General features: G+C 45.3%; 1 protein-coding gene across 1 annotated transcript in view; it reads left to right on the top strand.

Moving 5' to 3' along the window:
• LOC139688561 (teneurin-a-like) overlaps positions 1-26,840 on the top strand; it is a 697,857-nt gene that overhangs the window by 590,808 nt on the left and 80,209 nt on the right. The window contains exon 9 of the mRNA XM_071586114.1: positions 12,405-12,590. Within this exon, the coding sequence (XP_071442215.1) occupies positions 12,405-12,590 (186 nt within the window). The remainder of the gene's footprint in view (positions 1-12,404; positions 12,591-26,840) is intronic.

The raw sequence follows: 26,840 nt of genomic DNA, 5'->3' as shown, positions 1-26,840 counted from the left end.
TTTTTGTCACCATGGAACGTTTAGCGCAGCACATGAGTGCCGCGGTGGCTGGAACACCTTTGCTCTCGAGCATATTTTGTCCGAGTGGTGAAGTTGTACGCGCATGAGATGATGGACCTTGGGACGAGTGTGGGAGGAGAATAAGGTGAGGAATCGGAGTGAAGGGAGGGATGGCGGGAGGCGGGGAGGGAAAGACGCGAGAAGCCGACTTGTTTGCCAACTTTTTAACCAAGTTTGCAGTCCAATCGCCAAAAATCGTATCGAGTCCTATACACAGCCTGTTTAAAGAAAAACGGAATTGAGTTAAACAAGGAAACTATTAAAAGACATCTGCTACTCACGGTTAATGGAAAACTTTGACTGTCACGAAAATTGCCTTTTGAGCGGCATAAAAAAATCCTCACTTGAATGCGTCAAGAAAAGTTGTCAACCTTTACAGCAATGGTTACCTTTAATTCAATGTACAATATTGTGTTGAAAAACTAATTATACTGATATGTTCTCTCTCCACAGGATATGGTAATAAAAATTAGGTCGATTTTAATAAATTATTTTGTGATTATGATGTATCATGAAAACTATGGTGTCTTTGAAATTGTTATGTTAAATAATTATCATCTAATGACGGGCCGGCAGAAAAGACACTATATCATATTCAACAGTATCATGACATTTTTAGATTAGTTAGTCTTCAAGTATATGGCTGGTTTATTTCAATTTTATCATTGTTTGTATGTTTCAACGTGCATTATTACCTGAGGCTATAAGGTCATAAGGCTAAAAACATTTCTCGACCGTGTGAACGCAATTATTTTGATTTATACAAAGCTTCCGGTTGCTGATAAAACTCCGACCCCTAAAACACACTGACCGGTGTTCAGACTCGGAACCCTTTCCTCATAATCTCAGAAGGCGCTGTTTCACCGACTGGCATCATAACATTCCGCCTGGCGGAGTGACCCCGACCTCTAGTTAGTAATAGCCGTAATAGCCTTGCTAAAGTAGACTTCTTTGCTGCCGCAGTAATTAATGCCAGAGCTGGCTAACCAAAAGATATATTTTCGGCCGCAGCCATTGGAATAAAGAGTAATTACTTAAATTCAAATAGAACAATTTTATTCTCAGCAGTAACTTCAGTGAAGATGTATCCCATAATTCTCTTTCCATTGCCAGGACCATTTATTTTCTATTATATATGCAACGTAAGCATTGAGATTGAAATACATGTAAATATAGTGTTTATTTACTATTTTTTTATCAACTGCAAATTTTACAGATGGAAGCCTTTGTAAACATAGAATGTGAATGAAATAAATTGCACGAATTTCTCACTAAACCGATTGTCAAGTTTTTGGCATTTGAATTTGGCCGATAAGATCAATGTAATTTTAAATCAGTTGTCAGCTGAGGACATTTTGTTTTGATTTACGTGAACAATGCTACTTCATATACTCGCCATTTTGGGATCGTTGAGTTAAGATTGAAAAGAAATGCACTAGGGAGAAGATGTTCGCCTTTTCAGGCTTTGAGGCCAGTCCTGCCGGATGAAATGCCTTAAAATTGTTCTCAGTGTGAAAATCCTGTTGAAACTTGAGATCTATTTTTACGGTTGTGAGGTTTAACATGAGGCAATAATTAGCACTTGAACAATTATTATTATAATCAATTTGAGTAGCTTCGGGCGTAAATTGGTGGAAGTCGAACATAATGAATAACTGATAGTGGCACTATTCTACTGGATAACATTTTTATTTTACGACAGGGTTTCGATGTATTATATCATCGCCAGGTCACCTGATGATGATGTAATATACCGAATCCCGGTCGCAAAATAAATGTTGTGCAGTAGAATAGTGCCACTATCAGTTATTCATTATTGTTATAATGTTTACCAGAGAATTCTACTGGTGTGTGTAGCTCTTAAGCAGTTACAGTGCCATGTAAATACGACAGCTGTGGTACCCTCCTGTGTAACTTGGTACTTTATATTGCTGTCACCAATTATTCATATCACATTTGCGTGATTGTTAACGATCTTTAGATATTTTTCAGGGAATAAGAACCTTTTAAGTTTAACTGTAGGTCAGCTTAATGAAAATAAAAATGAGGTTAATAAAAAAGAATTAACTTTATAATTGTCTGAATGATCCCAAATATTTTCAAAACTTTAATATATAACCATAGTATTGGTGTCAAAAGTTTCTCGGATGAAGATTTTTTTCCCTTTTAAAGTGTATCAAGATTTTTTCTTTATGTTCGAGTTTGTATTTAATTTCTGATAATTCATGTTGTAGCATCAATCCATTCTGTTCACATTTTTAATGTTTTAACGTCTGACTATCCCATTTGATATGGTTTTCTTTACATTCCAAGAAACTGCGGGAGTAACCTTTGACAAAGTCACCCTCTAATATGCATTACAATTTCAGAGTGTAATAAAATCATTCCCGGTCAAGGCAAATGAGTTTTACACTTTGAAATCGTTGCATTGGAATGGTTTTCTATCGTTTGTTGGTTAATGGCTTGTGGTCTGCTCAATTACGCCTTCCCCGACGTTCTTGTGTCCGTCCTCTACGCGTGTTCCCATCCCTTCTATCTATTTCCAGTGGAAGGGATATGAGTTCACCATTTGGAGGTTTTCCGTGTATCAATGTGTGTATGTGTGCGTGCAGGGTGTGTTCCAAAAGTAATGCTATGGAGTTTCCCGCGCCGCTCCTATTGGTTGGACTGGGATTGAACTACTTAAGAGTAGGTGGGCTGGACGCTAAGCATTACCGCAAAACCGGTCTCAGTGCTCTTCAAGCTGTGGCAGCGGTAGGACGTCAGTTATTGTTAATCTCTGCGCGCCGACCGTGTCGCGAAAAAAATAGAATCGACGATCGAGAAACGTTTTACGATTAAGTTTTCTGCTACATTGAAAAAAAAACCTCTTGAGGAGACTAACAAAATGATTCATGAGGCTTAAAAGGACTCTGCTCTGTGCTACTCACAAGGTCCGAGGTGGTTAAAGGCCTTTAAGGAGGGCCGGGAAGAGGTTCACGACGAAAAACGCTCTGTCAACAGCCGTCAACCAGCAAAACCGACAACAATGTGGCTCGTGTTCGACAATTGCTGGACGCTGACCTTCGATTGAGTAGCAAGATTATTGCCAATAAACTCAACTTGTCGTCTACTGTTGTGTTTCGCAATGTTACTGAAGATTTACCGATGAGGAAAGTGTGCGCCAAGCTCGTGCCAAAGGTGTTTGCCACAACCCGCTACGGGTCCGCGAGTTCCTGGCCAAACACCAGGTACCAACGCTGCCCCATCCCCCCTATACCCCAGCAGACTTCTTTGTTTTCCCTCGGATTAAGGCAGCCCTGTCTGGAACCCGTTTTGCGTCCATAGAAGAGATCCAATCAGCCGTGACGAAGACCTTGCGAGAGGTTCCCGAAGATACCTTCAAGGGCGCATGCCAGAGGTCATGGCAGAGTCCCTGGAAAAAATAAGTAGAGGCCCAAGGACAGCACTTTGAAGAATATTAACTGTTTTTGCAAATCATTTCAAAAAATTAATTTTTTTAAATAATTTAATTTCTTTTGGAACAAGCCCTATGTGTCACGAAGTGTACCTGCCTTCACTCAACCTTCAGCGTGCAGAGGTTTCATAAAAAACAACTAACTTCCGTCAGCAACCATTTACTCATTTGCTACCCTCTATTGCTGAATATTTCCTCTTTATATTTAAATCCTAAGAGGATCTCCGTTAATCAGTTTTCCTCTATATAATAGAGGGCCTTTCTCTAAAATGTAGGAACCCCGCCACGGCGCGGCACTCAGGCCACTCCCCGAACAGCACCCGACATCGTCGCGGACTTGCACTCCGCCCTCGACCCCTCCCCTGCGCCGCGTCAATAACCGCCATTCGATTCTTCGGATCTCCGCCCTTCTCCGCACCACGCCCCCGAACGCCCATCCTCTCCCCCCGACCCACCCTCCCGCATCGGAACGCTTGGAGCCACAGCGGCATCCCTCGACACGGCGGGAGCGAGGCTCGCTCCTTCCGCGAAACCTTCGGACCAAATATTGGCGGGCAGGGGCGAGGCGGTGCTTTGCCCCCCCCCCACTTCTCCACCTCCGAGGGGGGGAGGGTGAAGCAGGGGCGATAAATCTTGGTGAATGCTGAACGTATCGCGCTAAAATAATCAACAAATTTAATTTTTCGCTCCGAAGATTAATCGCAATAATTAAAAGCAGACGTAGGAGAGGGGAAGTATCGGCGGGACATAGAATACAGATTAGCGAGACGTAAAATAGAGTTGGGGTGATGCGGGGGAGGGGAGGGGATGAAGCGAAACAATGAGGGGAGGAAGGGGGGAGTGGTGGGGGCGGCTGTGGTGGCGTGTTCGAAAGTGGGTGTGCGGAGAGACAAGCGGTGGAATCGATAAACTCGCGAGGGGGCGAGGCGGATTGACCGGATCTATGTGCATCCCCCTCCTATGTATCTGTACATTTTGAATCCGATTGATGGAGGGCGACGCCGAGAAATTTCCCGGATATCTTCGACAATCTTTTCGCTTGATGTCTTTCTGAGAAGTTCGTTTGCGAGCATCATGAATTGGTGCGAAAACCTTTGACCGAATGAAATGGATTGCAGGCGTATTTTTGTAATTTGTAAAATATTCATTGCCATATATATGTGTGTGTGTGCACGTGTGCGTGTGCGTGTGTGCGTGTGTGTGCGTGTGTGTGTGTTTGTGTGTGTAGGAACATGTTGGTCCATTCGTTCAGCCATTTCTTTTCATATGAAAATTATTTGTTCCCCTGTCACTTCATATTACATGCTCTTTCTCTTTTTTTATCTAGTAATAACTAATTTTTTATCTGAATCTTGGAAAAATGTGCAATAAGGGAACGAGAGAGAAAACCCATTCTTACGAAGTTTCACTGTTTTCGGCTTGGGCTCTATTCCCCCCTCATTTTATCCCAGTGTTCTTGAACTTGATGAAGTGAGCAGTTTTTTATAAAATAATTTCCTAAAAATATTAATTTTGAATTCTAATTATACCCTAAATCTTTCTGCACGTTAAGTTGGTATAAATTCATTGAATTTAGGGCTGCTTTTTCAAATTGCTCCGAATATTATACCCCATAATTTAAGGATAAATAATGGCAAAATAATGCGAAGATCTTTTTCGGCCTCTTATAAAAAAGTACTGAAATGAGTGTTATCCATGCAACGTAACGTGGGCCATGGCATCTTCTTCAAACGTTTCGTGAACACTCCATTTTTAATATGCATGAGAAGGCATTAAAAAACAGCGAATGAATTCAGCGCGGCGATGTAACCGATTATGTAACCTATTATGCGATATCTTCAGGAGGAGAGATGAAAAAGTGATGGACGGTTCCGGCTGCGTGAAGAGGCGTGCAATGGGGACGCGGAGTCGAATCCCACGCCCAACGAGTCACACGAAAAAACGAATTCATTTGATCGTGAACACATTAAAACCCGCTCATGGAACCAATTGGTGAAGAGGGAGTGAGTTTATTCCGGCCGGTGAGGAATGGTGTGAGTGGGGCGGCCGCGAGGGTGGATTGCTGCTCGCATACGTATGTGCCCTCAGTCCATTGCATTGAGGGAAAAAAATCAGTGTGTGTGTGATTAATGGAGCGAGAGTGATAAATGTGTGTTCTGCCCTAAAATATTCGGATTTTTTGGAGGAGATGAGAGGGGCGGGGGTGGGGGGGAAGGGGGCGTGTTTACGCGCGCACGTGGATGTTGTGCACTCGGGTGGCATAGGAGGAGGGCGGGAGCATCGGGGGAGCAGTCAGTAAGGGGAAGGACTGTCCTGAATAAATGAGAGGAAAAGGGAGAATTGGGGAAGGGGGTGGTCCCCGAGGGGGGGAATGGAGAGTGGCAAAATGCCTCCTCCCGCTTCTTAAAAAGAGGGAATTCATATTCTCCATTGTCATTTGCGCTCATTGATACGTTCAATTAAGACTGAAGGTAGTATACCGCCTCTTCCCTTGAATTCTGCCATTCGCCCGAGCCTGAAGTCGTAGCCTTCAACGAGTCGAAAGAACATATTAAAGTATGCAAATCCAAGTCCTCCTTTCTCACGGCTATCATACGACCGAAAAAAATGAAATATCTGCCCTCTAATACGATTACCTTTCTTCTTGCACCTTTTTAATTTTCAACTCTTAACTCATTTCCAGTTATTTCTCCCCCATACACTCCACCGCGAATCGCGAAAATAATCCTCCTGGCTGAGCCCAACCTCATCAATTCCAAAGACTCGTCCCATTCCTCTTAAATGTTCCGTCATATTTTCGAAAGAGTCATGCAATGAGGTACTACTCCTCGCATTCACGCGCCTCTTCCCTCCGAATCCAAGAGCGAATCGCTCTCTTGTCTCAACTTCTCGCCGGCCACTTCGTCTTATCGAGTGCATCCTTCGTGGCGCTTCGAACGGCCGCGACGCCTCTCTCGACTCGGAGAAAGCCTTCACGAGGTGCGCAACGGTGGCATTTTTTACGTTTTTCTCTGCTAATATTTGAGCGGAAAACAATTTTTTTTTCTTTTCTCTCAGATCAGTTTATTTTAGAGCAATAGGAATTTTGCCAATTCAAAAATGCCCAATTTAAGCTGATATCATTTGACGGGGGACGTGTTTCCACCGATCCTATAAATATAATTTTTCCGGCATCCTAAAAACCGAGGCAACTAAATTATTTCTTTTTGCTAACGATGCAACTATAACTTCCCCATATGTGTGGTTCAGGTTCGTCAGACATAATCTCTAGAAATACCAGAAACTCTCCCAAAAGGCCAAAAGGGTACGCATGTGAACAGATAGCCCCACAAACGTTTAAGAAGTCGAATTTTGACACAGTGAACGAGGCCACGGAGTGAATGTAGACTTCTCCCTCACTCTAAACCAATATCCTATTCCAACTGTTCAGATTATCAGGTTTTAGATACCAACGTAGAAAAAAAGCCGAAATGAACCCGTCACTTCAGTATTTTAACGAGTAAATTCAAAGCTGCCAGGAAAACTCTTACTCTATTACTACATACGAAAAGCATGTTATCACTGAACTTAAGAAAAGCGCATAATGGAAGACGTGGTCAGACCTCCCGCTCAGACAAACTTGGCTGTTCTTCCTCGAACCGTGCCATCTGCCTCGATTCCCGCCCCCCTTACCCACCCACCGTTCCGGGCGCGCGCCGGATTGGGGACAACTCCACGACGGTCGCTCTTTGACCCATTTTTGTTCTGGAACCCCACCGCCTGCACTCTGAACTCACATCGCATCCAAATCTCTCATCAATGCCACCAATCGACACTTGACTTCGATGGCTTGCGGATTGTCCTTTCATCGTGCTTGGAGCATCTCAACTTTACGGACGTCCACTTCGCGGACGAAGCATCGCAGAAGACAGTCCGCCGATGCACGAGCTAACGGCGAGAATTTTGCGGAGGTGGTAGTTCCGAGTGGAGGCCTTCTTCCGAGGAAATAAATATTAAGAAATATTTCTCAACTTTTATTTCCTCAGAAGATGCTCAAACAGAAAGGTACTTGCAGCTTTCGGAAAATAAAGAGTGACGTCATCCGTAACACGTCCAATTTCATTCTCATTACCAGCAAACACAAAGTCGTGGGCGGAATAAATGTTATTACACTGAATTGCTGAAGCCTAAAAATCGAAAATGGAACATATCCAAGAAGGCAAGCATCGATATCAGAACTGAAAGTTGCCTCAAAGAATGTATCGCAAAGAGAGAGATTTTCTTAGAAAGGTTATAAAGAGACCCAGTGGACGAGGAAGAAGAAAATCCATTGCAGTGGAATCACAACTCAGTAGTTCTCATCAAGAATGCGACGAACGATGCAGAAAATAAGAAAGGCTTCTTAGATGCCGGAGTTTCAAATGTGGAGGGCGAAGGGAAAGGGCTGTTTTGGGCGAAATCCGAAGAAGGAAGAGAGAATGGGCGGAGGAGAAACATATGAAGGTCGTCGAAGGACGGGCGTTCGAAGGAGGGAGTTAAGAAGTCAGGGAGAGGGTGGGCTTTTTAAGGTGCATGGAGTTAGGAGGGGAGCGCTGATGGAGGAATTGAAACCCTCGCACCTTATACGGGCATATTACGAGTTAAAGAGTGGCATCGTGAGATTCTCGAAAGAAGGAAACCTAACTAATTGAGTTGCTTCAAGCGTGATGTGGTGGAAGTCGAACATAATGAATAACTGATCGAAGCGTATCAAGTGGAAAAGTGCTGCAATCAGTTATTCAAGGAAACCTAAGTTAAATATCAAATTAGGGTTAATCAACTGGAGAACGTGGGGTAGTTTGTGTTTGATAGTATTTTAGAGGAAAAAGGGAATTATAATGGGGAGAAGGATTTCGCTGGTGGAATCATAGCAACTCCATAGGTTCGTTTGCAAGAAGAAGAGAATTGAAGACAGTTTTTTTACTGGGTGAAGATATGAAGAAAAAGAGTAGTACATAGTTGGAGAATGGGCTTGACGTATGTGAGACCTGGTCTAAGAGGCAACGAGAGGATGGGCAAGGAGACTTTTCGGCGCGGGTGAATGCAGGGAGCACGTCGGGCAAAGGAAAAAGTAATGATCACAGTTAAGCTAACGGGGAGAATTTGGACAAGGCAGAGGAAATTCGAAAAGGTGCGAAGGGTGGATGTTAAGGCCGCAATAAAAGGGCGGGAGAATGTTGAAAGAGCGCGGTAGAGGGAGGGAGGCTCTTTGAACAGCATGAAGGCAGGCGGTAGTCTCAGCGAAGGAATGGAGAAAGAATGAAGAAGTTCCCGCGATACTCACGACTGAGTGGTCGTTAGGGATCGTCCAAAACCTCCCTGCTGATAGATACGTGAAATCCAATTGGTGTACAAATGTTTGTTCGCCCTCGTGAAAGGGTGCTTTGAAAGTGCGATTCAGTTACTCTGGGGTGAGCATGAGTTGACGGACAGATTATCCGTTGGTCCTATGCTCACGGGTAAGCGCAAACGGAGAATTTGCCCTGGACCTCCAGATTGATGGGGTTTAACTCACTTGGGAAGTCACCAATTCAAAAGCGTAGAGTGCAATCTACTCCCCGATCGACGGCACCGATTCTGCAGCCCGGCGTGCAAATGAGAGCTGCATACCCGAGTGGTGATTTCCCGGACTTGCTCTTCGTCCGCCGTTGTGATGGCGGACGTTCTCGACAATAGCACTCGGTGTGATGTGCTCGGATGGCACCGACGTCGAGTCGGGGGTCACTGCCCGCGAATAAATACCGACCATGCTCCAGCTCTACCGCCTTTCATTTTTCTAAAATCATTGGCCATCGCTTTACTCTGTGTGAATCATTTACATTAGTTTTGATATCTTAAATGTTGTCAAATGGTAGCCAAACATTCAATTGTAATAATATTTCTGATCGATTTAGACAAATAACCCACAGTGATGATTCTTGTTTCTTTAATCCATCCGTATTTGTATACTCTCATTAGAGCTGCCCCCCGAGTGTATCCTGGAGCAATGTTTCAAGGAAGCCGCATTAAATGCAGTTGATTTTCAGTCGTGCAGTTGATATTCATATAAAGGCGGCGAAATGAAAACGGAGGAGGAGGGTCGGGATGCGGTGGATGGGATGGAGGGCGTGGCGTGGGGAGGGCGTGGCGGGGCGAGGGAGGCGCGGTGCGAATCAAAGGGCGGAGGGCGTGGGGATCGGAATAGCCGCGGATGGGATTGAAGCGTGGAAATGGAGTGAAAATGGTATTATTGGTAATACGAGATGTTTGGTCAGAAGGTTCCACGTGGAGGCCGGGTGGTGCCCCCCCCTGCCCCACGCGAGGGCCTCCCTTACTCCCCTTCCTCCTCCCCCGGCGGGGAGGAGGAAGGGGAGTAAGGGAGAAAACGGAATCCGTCAGCGTCACAGACAGGCAGGCCGCGGCACCCCCCCACCCTCACCCCCTGCCCCCAATCCTCCGCCCCACCCTCCCTCTCTCTGTCGCCTGCGTTTCGCCGCCCTGCATATTCATGCCCTCGGTCGCCCCCAACGGGGGCCAAAGACCCCTTCTCTCTCTCGCCCGCCGCTGAATTCTCTCTCGCACCTAATTCGCACGGCTTTAATATATACTTAAATACTCATGTACACATTATTTATTTTAGTACCCTGCAAGTTACCACTAGGGTGTGTGGCAGGAGGTGAATACACACTAGACTAATTTCGATCCGAATATTTTTAACTTTGCCGCGGTCGGACCCTGTTATTATGATCCCCTATCGGTCGTGGAAAAAATGACATCTTAAAAATATCTGCTCCACACTTTATCTCTCTAATTTCATTGATATTATCTCTCATACCGTAGTACGATGTGGGTAATAATACATGTTCAAATCACTGCTAGAAAAGACGTCCTTCCAATTTATGCAAGAGCTTCAATCTGTTATCTAACCTTCGCTCCGAGAGTGATTCCCAGCCTGGCTCCTTTAATATTTTCGATACACTACTAAGTTTATCGTAATAACGTTTTACAAATCTGACTCCGCTACGCTGCACGCTATCAAATTTGGCAATTGAGCTATCTTCATGAGGATCCTATGTGCTAGCTGCATGTTCTAAATGATGCCTAACGAGCGAGAGATAACTTTTCTCATTGGCCTTTTCGTCACAATTACCAAGTACTCTTCTAATAAACCCTAATTTTTTGTTAGCTTGTCAACACATTCCCCGTCTGTGTTTCACCCAGGAGAGGTCGTGAGTGAGGGTAACGCCTAGGTATTTAATTGAGTCTAAAAATTCCATCTATGTATACTTATGTATCTGTGTATGTGTGTAAAAAGGTGCACTTCACAGAAAGATGGAAGCATTATCAGAAAGTAAAATGGGGAAATTATTGCACACCATTAAAGCTAAGGCAGGACAATGATTAATTTGAACTAGGAAATATTCCAAGATATGGAAATATTGCATGAGGAATTTATAGGTTAGATATATAAAGTCAACAAGTTCAGACATAGAAAGAGAATATGACATAGATCCAGGCGTACTTGATAACTGGGTTGAGAATCAATTTCAAAAACAGAAAGGGAGATAAAAACTAGTTCAAGTGGAACAGTGCACATGTTGGAAGTGTTTTGGATCAAGATGGTCAGAGTAGTGGGAACACTAAGAGAAGAATTGCTTTCTGGACCTAAATAGTGGAGGCATGAGGAGAAGCATTGCGTCCGGTAAAGATGCTTTCACTAGGCGGGAATGGATGACAGAAACATTGAGTAAGAATGTTAAGAAAAGAATGCTTAAAACGTTGATATGTTGCGTAGTTATGTGCGGCGCGGAAACATGGTCACGATCGCAGGATGATTGACATAGGTTGGAGGCTTTTGAAATGTGGGTGTGGAGAAGGATGGAGAAGGTGAAATGGACCGGAAGGAAAACAAATGAGGAAGTGAGAGGGGAGGAGAGAGGATGCTATGGAGAGAAATCCGAAGAAGGCAGGCAAGACGGATGCAAGTCGTAATGATTGGCAATGAGAGGTTGAAGACAGTGATAGAGGGGAGAATGTTTGGCTAGCGAAGAGGGGATAGGATTGGCACATTGTATTATATAAGACAGATGTGTATATATTGGTTTCTATATATCTTATATCCAAGATTCGGATGTATCGGGAACAATTTTTCCTGACGTGTACTTGAGTACGGAATGCAGACCGTCGATTGGGTGGACGCAGATCGTGTTGTTGGCGTCGATAGGATGACAGTGCACTCCATTATCACTGAACATTTGGCGATGCGAAAGATCTACGCTGAACTCGTCTTCACGAAAGTCTTCGAATGGACGACCAAAAGAGCAGAGTCTAGTGTCTGATTACGAAGACCTGCAATGGCATCGCGACGATGCCCCAACCCCCTCACATTCCCTACTTGGCACCAGCCCACTATTTCCCCCTTCCCTAAAAACCGCCATGATACTCTACGAGCCGGCAAAGAAACTTGCGCGCGTACCCTTAAGAGTACCCTTATCCGGAATCCGCCTGCCTGGGAACCTTTCGAGTCGTGGAGAAACCACAAGAGCAAAGTGTGTTGACGCTCAAATTTTTAATTTTAATTTTACTCTTGTGCCGCTATATGAGAAACCTTGCTTTCTTTTTGTTATCATGACGGCCCTGGCCTCCGTAATAATTTTGAGAAAGCGAGAAGGATAAGCGGTCCTAAATATTTTTTAAAATATTAAATTTTAAAATTAGGAAGGGAAAATTTTCCGAAATATGTGTAAGTGCACGTAAGTAGGTTTGCGCTGGAAAGATCACAACGGTTGATGAGCGGAAGCTTTAAAGGACGATGGTGAGATGAGTCGATTCCTGCCCTCCGTCCTCGATTCGACCTCTTCTAAGCCCCAAATCGCCATTTCCTCCACAGCGCTCTGCAGCCTGGACTGCGGGCCGCACGGTCGCTGCGATAAGGGCGGGTGCCTGTGTGACCCCGGGTGGAGCGGAGCCAAGTGCGACCTGCTGCCCTGTGACCCGCGCTGCTCGGCCCACGGACAGTGCAAGAATGGCACCTGCGTCTGCTCGCAGGGCTGGAACGGGAGACACTGCACTCTGCGTGAGTAATCCTCCCTTTCCCTATCGATGTGCCCATGGTACCCCGAACCAATGTGATTCTGCAGCAAGGACATTGCCCGTCAAGTTATGTGGCCAGCGCAATTAATCGCAGCGCTCGGTTGCCACCGACGAGCCAGCGACGTAACGATCCTTAATGCCCGAGAGAACAAAGTAAGATTGGACAATTAATTTGGGTAATTTGAATAAATTGATGGCACGCATGAGAGAAAAAAATCTGTAAATTTCAACAGGAATAAACCAGGTGTAAAGGTCATGGTTAAAAGTTAAAAATTTCTCACATTAAACATATGTAACTCCGGACGATGTAAAGCGAAATCCTATGACACGTGGAATGGGTCTCCATTAGTCCACGGCGTGCGTGCCACGTGTTCGGTGCGCGTTACATCCCGTCACACTCTCCTTCGAAAAACAAGAATCACTCGCGCGGAGGCGAGAAACACTTGACGAGGCTCATGCGATACAATTATCCAGACATTTGGATGCACTGGATCGCCGGAGTCATCAGCCTCGTGTTTCACGCATTGCAATCTCCAGCCTTGCTGGGGCAGATCTGATAAATCATTTCGTAGCCTTTTTATCATGTATTTAGTCATCTTCAAACTATAGGTTGTGAATTTCACTGAAGAATTGAATATTTTGCCTTATCAAATTCTGGTTTGTTTTTACTCTAGTTCCCGTCCACCGAGACGCGGGAGGGTTTTACCAAGAAATCAGGTGTCGGTGAAATAAATCGTGCTTTAGGCACTCTAACCTCTGATATACTTATATATATACGACCTCCCTGTTCAATAAATACGCGAACTGAAGCTTTCTTTAAAATTGAAACTTTATTATGCAAAATTTAGCCTACATCGATTTTGTCCCCTTCAAAGTACTCTTCATTCATTGCGATTCACTTGCTCCATCTTCTTTTCCATTGTTTAAAGCACCCTTGGAAGACCTCGGCAGTTAAGCTTTTTAGTTTTCTCGTCGTTTCTTGCTTTATTGTGTCCATATCTTCCCAGTGATGTCCCCTGATCATATTTTTTACATTTTAGGCTTAGGGAAAAGTCGCAGAGGGCGAGATCTGGTGAATGAGGAGGACGATCAAGGATGGTGATTAAATGTTTTACCAGAAACTGGCGTACAATCAATAATGCTGAATGTCCGGGTGCATTGTCATGTTGAAGGATCCATCCATCATGTTCGTTTAAAATAGTGTGCACTGTTGATTTTCCTAAATTCAGTTCATCAGCTATCATTCGGACTGTTTTCCGACAATCGGTAAGGACAAGGGACCGCACACGATCAATGTTGTCGTCAACACGGGTGGCTGAAGGTCGTCCCGCCCCTGCATCCTCCGTGGCGTCTTGTCGGCTATCTTTAAAACGTTTAATCCGCTTGAAAACTGATGTTTTTTCATAGCATTATCACCGTAAAAAGCTGTCAACATTTCAGTAATTTCTTGATAACTTTCACCGCACTTCACCAAAATATTTGCTGTTGATTCGTTGCTCCGTGATTTCGTCAATTTCCATTTTCGACAAACAGTAAAAGAGCAAGGACAAAAGGAACTAACATAACTGGGACCATACGCACAGCTCGACGATCCGCCAAGCACAGACGGCTCATTGGGTCTCAGGCAACTAGCGCCGCTAGTGGGCGGGGCTATAGTCCGCGTCATGACCGCCAGATTGTACCAGTTCACGCATTTATTGCACAGGCCACTTCTATATCGGTCGCCTGTTTTTGTGCAGGTAATGGTGAGCAAAAACGGTGTTCTTCATGCCGTCAACAGCCCGTGCATCATTCATAAAGTGAGAAAGATAGATTGGAGAAATCGAAATAATTTATTTGAAATTAAAAAAAGATGTGGCATAAATATATGGCGCAAACTCATTCCATCAGAGAGATCTTATACGGAGGCCATTCTCCAATGCCACTACTCTGCCCACCTGCGTATGGAGTTTTGCCGGCATTCAAAATAGTTTCTCTAGCGAGTTTTTCAACATTTACCAATTACGTGTATTTGATTCCTCTTACCGCTGCCCGTCGCTACACTAGGCAGGTCAAACCACGGATGGAGAATGCCCGTTTGCGTGAGTTAAGATGTCCCATTGAAATTTCATTTTCAACTGGGAGGAAAGAGTCGATGGCCCGAGGAAGTGATTTGTTTATCAAGATGTTCAAGTGAAACGACATTGTCCTCAGGTTACATTTGTAGACCTCATCATTGCACATGGAGGCACGCAGGAATGACGAGCTCGTGAAAAATAGCCAATCATTTACATGGCGTACTGAAGTATTTTATGAATCGTAAGTAATGGATTTCTTTGAGGGATGGATTGCGTCACAAATGAATAAAAAAATGAGGGTGTGCAGGGAAGCGTGTTTGGGCACACCCTAGGGTCCAGGCGCGTCGCACCGCGTCACCGCGATACGCACACGCATACTATTATCAATATGTAATAAGGGTCCATCTAGAGGAGAATGCATTAACCAATAATGAAGCAGAAATGATCACATTGGCGCGTGTACAATAGCGGCCCCCTTTGCCCAGTAGGGATCAGGCGCCAGTAGGGAACAGGCGCCGGCAGGTTTCATCCTTCCCAACGGATAGAGGAGCAGAAAGAAATTGCATTACTTTCAAACGATGCAAATATCCGGCAATAGAAACTTAGTCGGACTCAAAGGTGGCTGAAGTAACTTGGTGAAACAAGTTCAGAAATCATATTAAAAAGACGTGCTCATACTTGAATGCCACATTTTGTGGAGATAGCAGCCATTCTTCAGCCCTTCTCAAAAACCCAAACAGTTGCTCCTGTATTTTTTCCGACACTGTATTGTATGTTTCAGTTCCCAAGCACAATCACAAGGTGCTGGGCCAACTGGCTGGCAAGGAAGGAGGAGGTATATTTCGTGGGCAGCTCTTTATGACCCCGCGAGTATTGAAGGGGGGCATGGCGTCGCGTGGGAGGGAGTAGAGGGTGGGAAGGGAGGGGTCCGGCGCCGCCCTCCCCACCCGCCGTCCACGCGCTCCCGCGGAGGGAGACGACCGTGGCGAAATCCACCCTCCGCCCCTACCCTCGGCCTCTTGCATGGACCACACCCCCCTCCATACGCACGGGACTACAATGTAGTTGTTCTCACACCCTTCACTCTCCGTGCGGCGCTGGGGGTTCATCCATCTCCCGAAGTAATCAAGTGGCCACCTCCACCGGGAACAATGCGGGGTTGCAGTAAATGAGGTGCGGGACTTGTCTCTTCGTTATTTTTCATAGCGGAGGCTCCTCCTCTCTTTTTTAATCTACGCCACGAAATAAGTGAACCACGTGCTAAAGACATCAGCCGTGTTCTCGAGTTGAACTATGACATCCTATGCATGGAGTTGATGTGCCCAAACGGATTTTGTGCTGGTGTCATCTATATTTTTACGTCGACCGCGGTTGAAGGATCACCTTTCGGACGTGTACCCTCGTCGGGGAACAAAGGGAGGGTAGGGATTCGAATTAAGGGAACTTGTTCATTGGCAGGCGGATGGCAGCCTGGACTTCTTGACCCTTGACCCAGAATGTTCGATGGGCATATAGCGATATCAGATCTCTGCCGACGTTCCTTAATAGAAAAGAAAATTAAATATTCAGTTGTCCGGAGTAAAATTTTCATGAAATTACCGAAGTGCTTTCGCTTCCATCCCGTGTGCAACCTCTTGCGAGAGGAGCGCTTCTGCCAATAACCATCCATTGTAACTTTGTAGGTCGGTGTTCATTGGAAAAAAGTACGAGTGAATATTAACATGAACTGCGATTTTGTCAAGCAGATTTTCTCTTTGGTTAATTGTATTACTTTAATGCCCCGTTGTATACTATTTTTCACTCTAAATATAAATGGTGACTCGAACTAATATAATTATTTTTAACCTCGATGTTTCGGTATGAAAGGTTTGGATGAAAATTGCAAATCGTTAGAAAGGGTTTTGATATGTCTGGAGTGGGTTTGGCTGATTTTAGCGGGGATGAGTGGTTGACCCAATGAAAAAGATTCCGAGCGAAAGTGGCAACTGCTTACCATTTTTAAAGCAACAATGGCCGATATGGACGCAACAGTATTATCGGGAATCGCCCGCGGATGTTGTATCAAGCGAATTGAGCCAACTCAATGTGCACCCTCCAATTTGATACTGACAACGGGGGCGATGGGCCGCACTTACGATTGCGATGGTTGAAAATACGAGTTTGGAGAGCGAGAGATGGCGGAACAAACGTGTTCGAAGCGGTGTCACGGACATAGTGAATAGCTGCGCTCTCGGAAATGGAAATAACTAAATGGAGGAAAGAGATGCGGGCCATTCCAAGGGAACTCATTTCCCGTTGAACTGGGGCAAGCGATCCCCGGGAAGGCAAAAACAATTCCGGGGGGCAGGGGGGGCTGGGGGGAAAGAGGGGTGTCTAATTGCGAGTGACTCGGTCAGCTATGCATTGAGATGCAGCGGGGACATCTCCACCCGGCCCAACGGCGTACTATGGTGAGTGCAGTGGCGAGGGGGCAACCGAGGATGGTTGGGTATCGGTCACTGGTTGACCTTTTCCATAAACGTGTTCACAAATGAGACATGTTTCGGTGCTCGACATTATTTTCGCCAATCTCTATTATTTTAGTTTGCTCCTGCCTCGTGTTATTCGCGGTGATACGCAAATCCGCGGGCGGAGGGCTGCGAGTCGGATCCACTGCTTCCGATGGAGCGCGCACCAGCGGCCGAGGGGATGTCCTTCGACGCGGCCACCACACTGCTGCGATCATTTGCTTTGCTGCTCCCAACGTTTTGATCCCAAACGACACAAATGTTTCTCGTAGCTCCGCGTCCTCTATGCCAAAGGATTGCAACCAGTTAAATCGGCCGTACAGCAAAATCATGCGCATATTTCATTAGCATTACGTCCAAAGTAGTATTAATGTCAGAATTTTTTATTTTCATACTCACCTCATCGTCTTAAGTGTCAGATGAATCACCGGTACGGCCAACGCCCATGAGGCACACGAGTGGGAAAACTGTTCCTGATAGCGTCCTAGTCTAGAGAGAGTCCTAGTGATGTATCCCAATGGAACGCCGCCGCTGTCAAGAATCTGTGTCGGGGGATAAAGCTAGCGTTCGAAGATCTATGGAGGATGCAGCACACCGCCTTCCTCGCCAAGTTCCTTGCCAAGGATCACGAGTTTGCAACGCGCTGCCCCATACGCTCTGCAGCCCCGATGCGGTATTGCCAGACTTCTTTTCGTTTCCAAGAATGAAAAGGAGCTTAAAAGGCAACCATTTTAGGACGATGGATGACGTCGGAGAGGCCGTGACTAGATGTCTGAACGTCGACGCCTTCCGGGAAGAGCACCGCGATTGGCAGGGGCGCTGGTATCGGTGTGTCGGCGCACATGGGGTGGTGCTATTTGAAGAATTTTAGTAGTTTTTACTTTCAACTGCAGTAAAAGTATTTCCCGGATTTATTTGACTTATTTTTGTGACAGACTGCAGTAAGTTTGGAGAGGTTTAAAGGGGGGTAAAAGGAAACTTTGTATTTTTCTTTGGTTTGCTATTTTATTTGACACGTGGCCGATGCGGGGGATCTTGCACCAGCGTCTCGAGTTCCGAGAGGGTGGAGGAAGACGTTTCCTGGGGGTTGAAGAGGTTATTCTCTGTAATGCTTTGGTTTTCCTCTTTTTGCGTAATAGGGTGTCTTTTAGGTCTACCCTGTATCCGTTGTTAATGGCTATAGTTTTAATGGTGTTTGGTTTTTTTTCGCAGTGGAATTTTGTAAGCGGGATGTTGAGGAGCGTCGAGGGCAAGCTAGCTGGTTTGTGTGCGATAGGGTGTAGGGAGTGATGTGGTATAATTTGGTCCACAGATGTGGGCTCCCTGTAACTCAAGAACTGGTATGCTGGGCCCTCTCTTTTGATGCTTGGATCTAGGAAGTTGATCGAGTGATTCTGGTCTGGTTCCATTGTAAATGTTAGGTTTTTGTGTGCCGAGGTTAGAAATGAAACAAAGGTGTCTAGTTGTCTATTGGTTCCTATCCAGCAGCAAAGAATGCCATCTGCGCAACGGAACCAGCAGGCTACATTTTCGGTTAAGTTTTTGGCTGAGTTGAAGATTACATTCTCCATATTATCCGTAAATATTTCCGCTAATAGAGGTGAGAGAGGAGGACCCGTGGCCAGGCCTTCCGTTTGTTTCTTGAATTTATTATTGAACGTGAAGTAATGTTGTTCTACGCATAGGTTCATGACGGAATATTTTTGATGGACTTTTTCTTCAGGAGCGTCTGAGCGTAGCAGAATGTCTTCTGCCAGTTGCGTGGCTTCAAAAGCGGGGATAGACGTGAATAAGTTTGAAACGTCAAAGGAAAATAATTTACAGTCGGTGGGGATATTTATATCTTTGAGTTTTTAGGTTAGATTGATGGAATTATCCGTCGCATGTTTTGCTTTGAAATTTGTAATTTGTCGGAATATATTGTAAAATTCGAAAACTTGTTTGTATGTTGGGGCAGCAGTGTATGATACTACCGGTCTGATCGGTATATTGGTTTTGTGTAGCTATGCTAGTCCATAGATCTGGGCGTTTGTGGGTAATTGAAATTAGTCGGTAGTCGACAGGAAAAATCTTTATCAAGTGGAAAATTGTTGCAGTCTTCGTCTCTGTTATAATGGCACATTCCCGCAATATCACACCTGAATCTTTAATTTACATGAAATAATATTTGTTGCATTACTTCTACTGTCTACAATGCTGCCAACCGTTTCGGTTGTTCTACCTCTGGCAGTATTCAATTCTCTGGGTTGGAATGCATCATCTTCCCCTTTCCTTGTAATCCCTTATTCACTTCACAGTACTGATATTACTGATGTACGCAGCCATAATTATGGTTTTACTACAATACCACCTTAAGACTCTTACTATAGTATGCTATAGTAAGTGGTAGTGCCACCTTTTCAGCACGGATGGCTCAGGAGGCGGGGGAGTGGAAGAAGTCTGGTGGGCCATTGTCTAAAATTTCTGGATCCTCACTCACTTGGTCGATAAGCTGTTGGCAGATCCGCGTGCGAGTTTCCTTTTGTTCGCCCGAGAGCACTCGCGGCACCAACTTCGCACGCACCTCCCTCATGCCCATGTTTCCAGTCCCTAGTCGATGCACATCACTTTTAGGGTTAACCAAGTTCACTAGACACCACGCGAGCACTCAAACTGCGATCCCTATCCAGCAAAGCCTTCACTCTTGCAATATTTACGTCATTCCTATGAGTCTGTCTCTCCAACCTGTTGTCTCCTGGACTTGTTTGTATTGGCTGGCATCTGCTCAGAATCGCCCCTCTGCAGTGTGTGGGTGCTCTGTCCAGGGTTTGGTCCATCGAGAGCAGCAGGAACCCTTGTTCCATCCGCCTGACGCATCCTCCCTTGAAGTGCATACTTCTTTTGCGTCTCTGCTCGCGAGAAGCCGCAGTTCCGCAAGTGTCCCTCGCATTCAGCTGGGAGGCCTAAGAGAGGCCCTATCCCTCCTCTCAAAGACGAAACGATCTAACGCCTCGTTTATTGTTGGCGCCACGTTACCCTCAATCATTTTCAGCACCACTTTAAGATTCTTTTTCCGAATCAGAGAGAGCGCGTCGGTTGAGAAGGGAGCCAAGGCTGGTCCCCCAGCACAGTCTAGGGAATAGAAGCCTCTCTGGCGCTCCGTATCTCTCTAGCCATCCGGTTCCGTTCCAGCCTAAAAATTACGAAACTTAGATTGGACGGAGTCAGTCCAATCCGCGGGCATGCGTTAGCGAATTCATAATTTACCGATTACTGTAATATTCAACGCTTGCTTGAGTCATTCCGTGGATTTCAAGTTAAAGAAGGCGGCCGGCGTGTTTAACACCCAGTTGGTCTGTCTGTTATTCGCTATATATTAACAAGGTAATTGAACTCCACATGACTAAGTCATCGTCTCGTCCCAATATCAAGGATAAGTAATGAGAGCCCCGAGTCCCTGATTACTTCGATCTTTTTTAACTTAGAAATCGCACCGACACCCCCGGGCCGGAAGTGGCACTGTCAGTAGTGCCGCCAACCCTACCAGTTGTTCCTGCTCCCATAGTGCATCCAACCCTATGGGTTGGTACACATAATAATATCCAATGCTCTTCGGATCGGAGATGAAATGATGTGGGCACGAAGCCCTTCCGAAGGGAGAACGCGGCGAGGGGAGCTATCGGGGTCCGTCCACGCGAACGTATTTGCCTCGCGTACGTATATCGATTGTTATTATGTAAGTACAGGGTATGGTGACGTAACTTCCTTTTTTAGAAGCGTTTTGCGTTTGAAAAAGGAAGTTATGTTGCCACAGCCTATATTTCCTCACGGCCTCTCCTCTTCCTATGATCACTTGTGGGAGGGCCGTTTGAGTGCTAAAAACTGCTTACCGGAGGACAATTCAGTTACTTGGCCCTAATAAGGGTGGGTACAACGAATCCCACGGTCCAACATCCCAGCGGTTTGGCGAGTCAAAATTCCAGGGCTTCTGTTTTCTGCTTCAGAAGGTCTTTCAAAAGCGATCTCTTAAGCGCATGCCGTCGCGGGGTCGGCCGGCGTCTCTAAGAGTGGAGCGGATCGGGCGAGCGGAGAGGGGGGTCTCGGACCCCCCGTGGGCACTTGGGGCGTGGGGAGGGGCCGGCGACACTGTCGCTTGTTGTCGAGCAAGAGTGGATCGTAGCTGCATAAGAATCATGAAGAATGGGGAAATGGATCCCGGGAGAGGCGAGTGTGTGCTTGTCTCGATTCAGGAGCTTCTTAATGGAGGGAGGGGAGGAAAAACCGATTTATTTTGGTATCGGATACGAGCAGGGAATGAATGTGTTGAAGATAGGATGACGCTACAGTCGGGGGGGGGGGGGGGGGGAAGGTGGGAGATACGGGCGGTGCCGCCGCGGAGAGGGGTGCAGGCGGTTTGATCTCTCGCGAGCCGTGGAGGCTTCTCAGTCCTGAAGGAAGACCGTTTGGAATCCATCAAAACTATACTGCAGTTAATGGAGCTGAAACTGATGAAATTTCAGCATGAATTGTGCCATAAAATTTAATTCCATTCAATTCGGAGTAAAATGTAAGGCTTTAAGTATCTTACGAGGGCCATTCGAACGATGCTGAACGAATATCACCAACAATGGCGACTCTCCATAGCTTTATACTCTCGATATCGCCAGAAACTAAATAATTCGAATAATTTCCTCCTTTGAAAATTTCCAGACTAACAGTACACGCGTAATATTCCATTTTTTGTAGAGGGATATTTTCCTATAAGGGATTCTCAGGCATGGCTATAAAGATCCCTGAATAGGGGTGCCTTTTCAAAATAAGTATTAGTGCTCTCACTATTTGCTTGTATTCTAATTGTTTAGCTAAGAACAGAGTAGGTTTTCGGGATGTTGTTTTTAGTGTATTATGGTGACGCACCCTCCCCATGGACTTACAGTCTGGGCGTGGTGGGGTGGGTTATGCGCAGTGATGACCCTAGAGGTATTTGCTGGCAATGATACCCTTATCATTATCCGCGTTAGGGTCGCCCATGGCAAATAGGTCGAAGGGTAGAAGTCAAACGCACGGTAGTCCGCGCAGCGTCTGTTCCTCGGTGAGTTCCTTTCCCAAATCACTGACTGCGACACCAACCAATCCAAGGAGCGGGGATGTTGAGGGTGAGAGCGCTCTTTGAACTAAAAACGGAATTGTTGCATGCCTCCATTTTCCTCCATCACACTCGAAATGACGCCCACTTTTGGATCTTTGAAAATAGGCACCGATGCTTTGTGACGAGGAGTAGGAGCGACGTTCTTCTTAGAATTCACGTCGTAAACCACATTTGTTCTCACCCGACAAGAAAGGCACAGCTTTTCCGTGAAGGGGAACTCAATTCCGGGAAGGAATTCACAGCGACCTGATGTGCTCGCTGGAAATTTGTACCCCAACGACCTTCCATGGCTGGGCAAGGGATCTTCCTCTCCGATACGAACCACTGCCCTTCTTCACCTTCCATCCAATCCGCAATGGCTCCCCTTCCGCCGCCGCTTGTGCCAACGCCCATGAAAGGCCACTCGAATCGGCGCTACTTCAGATCTCTCCCGAGATCAAAGATGCAGCTGCTTCTACATAAGTATATCGGTGGAAATCCCCAAAACGTACCCTGGCACTTACAACTCTGGCTATATCAACTATTCCTTCGTGTTTTTATTGTATCTGTGCAACCTACCTAATACCAATTCCGCTGGTTTGCTCATTTTTTCATGTTCTCTGCATTACAGTCCATTCTAATAGTCCGCTCTTAAGTAAAGGAAGTCGCGTCTGTTGTGCTCAAAAGATTTCTCGTTAGTTCGTCTCGGTAATGAGACTACATCCGTACTCGATGTACTGATTCAAAAGGTTTGCTGTTATTATGCCAAGGCAGAGGTATTACTTATTTTATTAGTAATTATTTTGGCAACAGGTGTTAATACATCAGTGCCCCTATTATTTGTTGGTTCTTTCTATTTCCTTTTGAATGGAGTACGTGTGTTGTAGTTAGTCTCCAGCCATTTGATATTTTTTGCTAATAAGGATTTCTATTCATTAGATGGGTTAATTCTTTTGTGGGATGGGTGGTTGTGTGTTATTGTGCTCAAAAAGTTAACGAGGTATCAGATGTTGACCTGGATTCTCCTGTCTCTAAGTGGTTGCAGTCCTCCGTCCACCTTTCAATATTTAATGTCTGGGCCGTGTTCGTTCATTACTGCCATTATATTTCATGCAATTCAATCACTTGGAGGTCACGTTATTTGAAAAATTCAGTTAAATACTTCGCCCGCGTTCTAATGTGCATGTAGTTAAATTCCATCATTTCGATGATATATTTTCTTCGATGGCTCGTCACTCTTCACATCTGATTCTGAAGAGAATGGAAGCCATTGCACATCCTTCTACGGAAGTCCTCCCATCGCACTCTTTTCTGCCGCTAATCCGAGGCTATTTATTTCATGATGGATTCTTTCATAGTTTAAGAGTTGGCTTCAGGAATTTTTAGTTATGGGTCTTTAGTAGGTAGCCCTCTTTTCTCTTCATTTTACTGTGACTGTATTAATACAGTTTGTTTTCGCGCGGGTAAGCCTTGCATCTTAGTAAAGTTTTGTTTGAAGGGGAATTAATATTTAAAATGGAAAGTTAAAATGTCGATCAACGTTCTCTCCTGAAATATTTTTTAAGAAGTTCGCAATCCTTTCAGCCAATACGACGAATATTATATTTTTTCTTTTAAGTGAAGTGAGATCCCTGATAGCGCATTGTCAGTTAATTGAGATATCCAGCTTTACCCAGGTAGTAAAATTTCTTTGTAGATATTATTAAATGGAGAGTCAGCAATAGTTTTAAGTTCTTAGCATTTACTGTCCTGCATCTTGATTTTTATTCTTCACCTTTGAATGGGAAGCACAGAGGTCTGAATGACATCGCTCACTTAAGTAACATGACGTTGGTAAATTATTTGTTCGAACCTGAATAAGCTATAGAATTCAGGAATTATTTTCTCTGGCAATTATGAGTTCCGGTATATTGTACATTCGGCTCCTGGTGTTTGTCTTCGCGCTATAACGATGTTGTATAGGAATAAAAAGGAAAGTATTTTTTGTTTAAAAAGAGTTTAAAGTCCGCATTCAAGACTTGCTTCAATCAAGCCGATATTCAACTTCCAAGTGTTGTCATCCACGTGTCCGGGCGTACCTGGGGGAAGAGAGTGGTCCAAGTAACAAGAGGCGCAATGAAAGGTTGTAAGAGTGCAGTTTGAATAGGTTTTGAAAATTATTGTTGACATTAAAATTTTTTCGTATTGATTGAATGTACAACTATGTCAAAAGTGCAGGTCAATTAATTTGTACCATAAACAAATTGGTCCGCATTTTATTCTCACACTCTGGATTTCGGTCCACAAAATCTCTTTTTTCAATAACCTTGGTAAGGTGGAGGCGCCTGCTCCACGTCCCTCAAACTGCCGCCTCGCCTCGGCCGACATGCACCACCATGGCTGCAAGGAGGGGCGCGAGAGAGGGGTCGAGTGGGAAGGGGAGGCCGAGGGCGCCCGAGCGCGGAAGATAGGCAATCGTTATTGCGAGGCGGGCATTCGTTTGCGGAGAGAGTTTTTGGCGTCTAGTGGAGGAGGGGCCGGCCGGCCCTGACCCCTCCCTCGATGACCGCTTACTTCCGCGTCGACGGAGCAACGATCCGCGATCCTTCGTTGCCCGTAATGGCGGGTTAGAGTGGAGCCGATGCATGCTGGGATAATGGAAATGGACGCCTCTTCGGACGAGTTGTTGTGCAATGCACCCGGAGATGTCACCAAGCGAAGTGGATGCCTCCCCGCCGCTGAATTGCCGGCAAATCTAACGGTCTCCTCGTCCTCTCCTTAATGCATGGATGCAATTGATGCAGTCTTTCGAAGCGGACGGATACGGTCGATGGTGGCTATGAACTCTGGATGGCCTTCGTTTCTATAATTGAACGAAATATTCACTTGGTATGGGTTTAATAATGTTCAGCGGTGTGATTGATAGGGGCCTGGAATTAGGCTTTTATCCAAAATGCACCCATTCATCTGTGGGTAAGGAAATAATTCACAATTCACCCAGGGAATTGAATGGTCAGCATAAGTCCGTTGCAGAATTTTTGTCACAGATGGGTGGAACATCTATCAGTAAAAGTCATGTCATATTCCTGCATTTCGTATTCCACCCACACTATAATAAATAACTAAGCGACTCTTTCCCATGTCTTCAGCAATATTTTCGCCCTCTATTGCCCTGCGATGTATGGTATGTTGACAATGGCTTAAAAAGTTCCCAAATTCAATTTCATGGTGAGATTGTGCGAGGATATTTCCGATGAACGTCCATTATCGGTGATGGATGCCAGAGAGACTGAAATAAAAAAGGTTACGAAATAATTATTGATTGGAAGGAGGGAAAAGGATAGGAAGGAACGGAAGCGGTAGGCCTGGCGAATTTCTAGAAATACTAACTTGAAAAAGGGCGCGTAATTATATGGAAATTGTTTGTGGCTCACCCAAGAGAGAATTAACTCTAACCCATAATAGTATTGAGGCTGCATCTTATCAGTTCGAGGATATTACTATCGATTACTTCAGCATCCTAGGTTTCGCTTCAATACAGGTGTTTCTATTCGTTCATAGCTATGTTCCTATTCCTACATATCACACCTGGAACTGCGCAATTCGTCTGTTTAACATGACCCCACATAATGGGTGTCCAAGACCAACCCCGTGAATGCCCACTATCAGCAATGCTGTCGTGTCTCGCGGGTTGCGTCAGGCGCCTGCCTGCCCTGCCTTCGCGCGTGTCTCGTCCGCAGGCATCCATCCTTTCACGTTGACCCTTCGCGTTGTCGATGGGCATCCGTCTCTAATTATAACTTACAGATTGTTCCCCGTAGTGTTACTACTGATTGCTTCATTCTGAAGTTTATTTGAGATTGCAAATCGCATTTCGAGGGCGTGAACTGATGCGGCGGCCGGATGTGCCCTCTCGTCTTTCCCGGCCTGGCCCCATCACCGGTGTCGTTGCCCGTCCCTCTGGCGGCGGCGCAGCGCTTCCTCGAGCATGCACCGTGAGTAATAGCGATGGTTCACTGCCACGCCATTCACGTTCACGGTTATCTTGGCCAGAATCGTTTCACTACGCTGAATGAAGTTTAATGCGCCCCCCTCTTTATTTTGTTATCACATTAACAGAAAAGCATCACGATCAATCAATCAACTGGTGAATTTTGCTAACTGCATGTGCACTAAGTGGAAAAATCGAAACTAAATCTACCCACAAATATTTGTTTGTCGATCCCTCCGCACTGTGGCGCCCATCTAAGAATTCTCTCCGACGGCCATCGCTTTAGCGCCGGCGATATTATTTGCTAGTGTTCAGGCAGTGATGTCCTTTCTCTTCTTTTACCGGTTGATGAATTCATTTTCGTGTCGTAAGGACGACTTAAAGAGTCTTATGAGTTGTAAATGCTTTACACCCAGATATCATGAGAAGATACTTCATCAACTATTTTTTTCTGCCACCGATTTTACCTCACCGGTACGAGTGGCGATTTTCGTATTTCAAAACAGTGCGCGCATAAATTGACAAAAGAGGCGATGAAACCTCCAGATGTTTGCCGCAGTTTTGTCTCTCGGAGCGAGAATTCTCTAGCAAG

The sequence above is a fragment of the Hetaerina americana genome, unplaced genomic scaffold (assembly GCF_022747635.1).
Source record: "Hetaerina americana unplaced genomic scaffold, ioHetAmer1.1.p SCAF_20, whole genome shotgun sequence".
NCBI classification, from domain to species: domain Eukaryota; kingdom Metazoa; phylum Arthropoda; class Insecta; order Odonata; family Calopterygidae; genus Hetaerina; species Hetaerina americana.
Note: the sequence above shows the minus strand (reverse complement) of the source record. Positions and strands in the feature narration are given on the sequence as shown.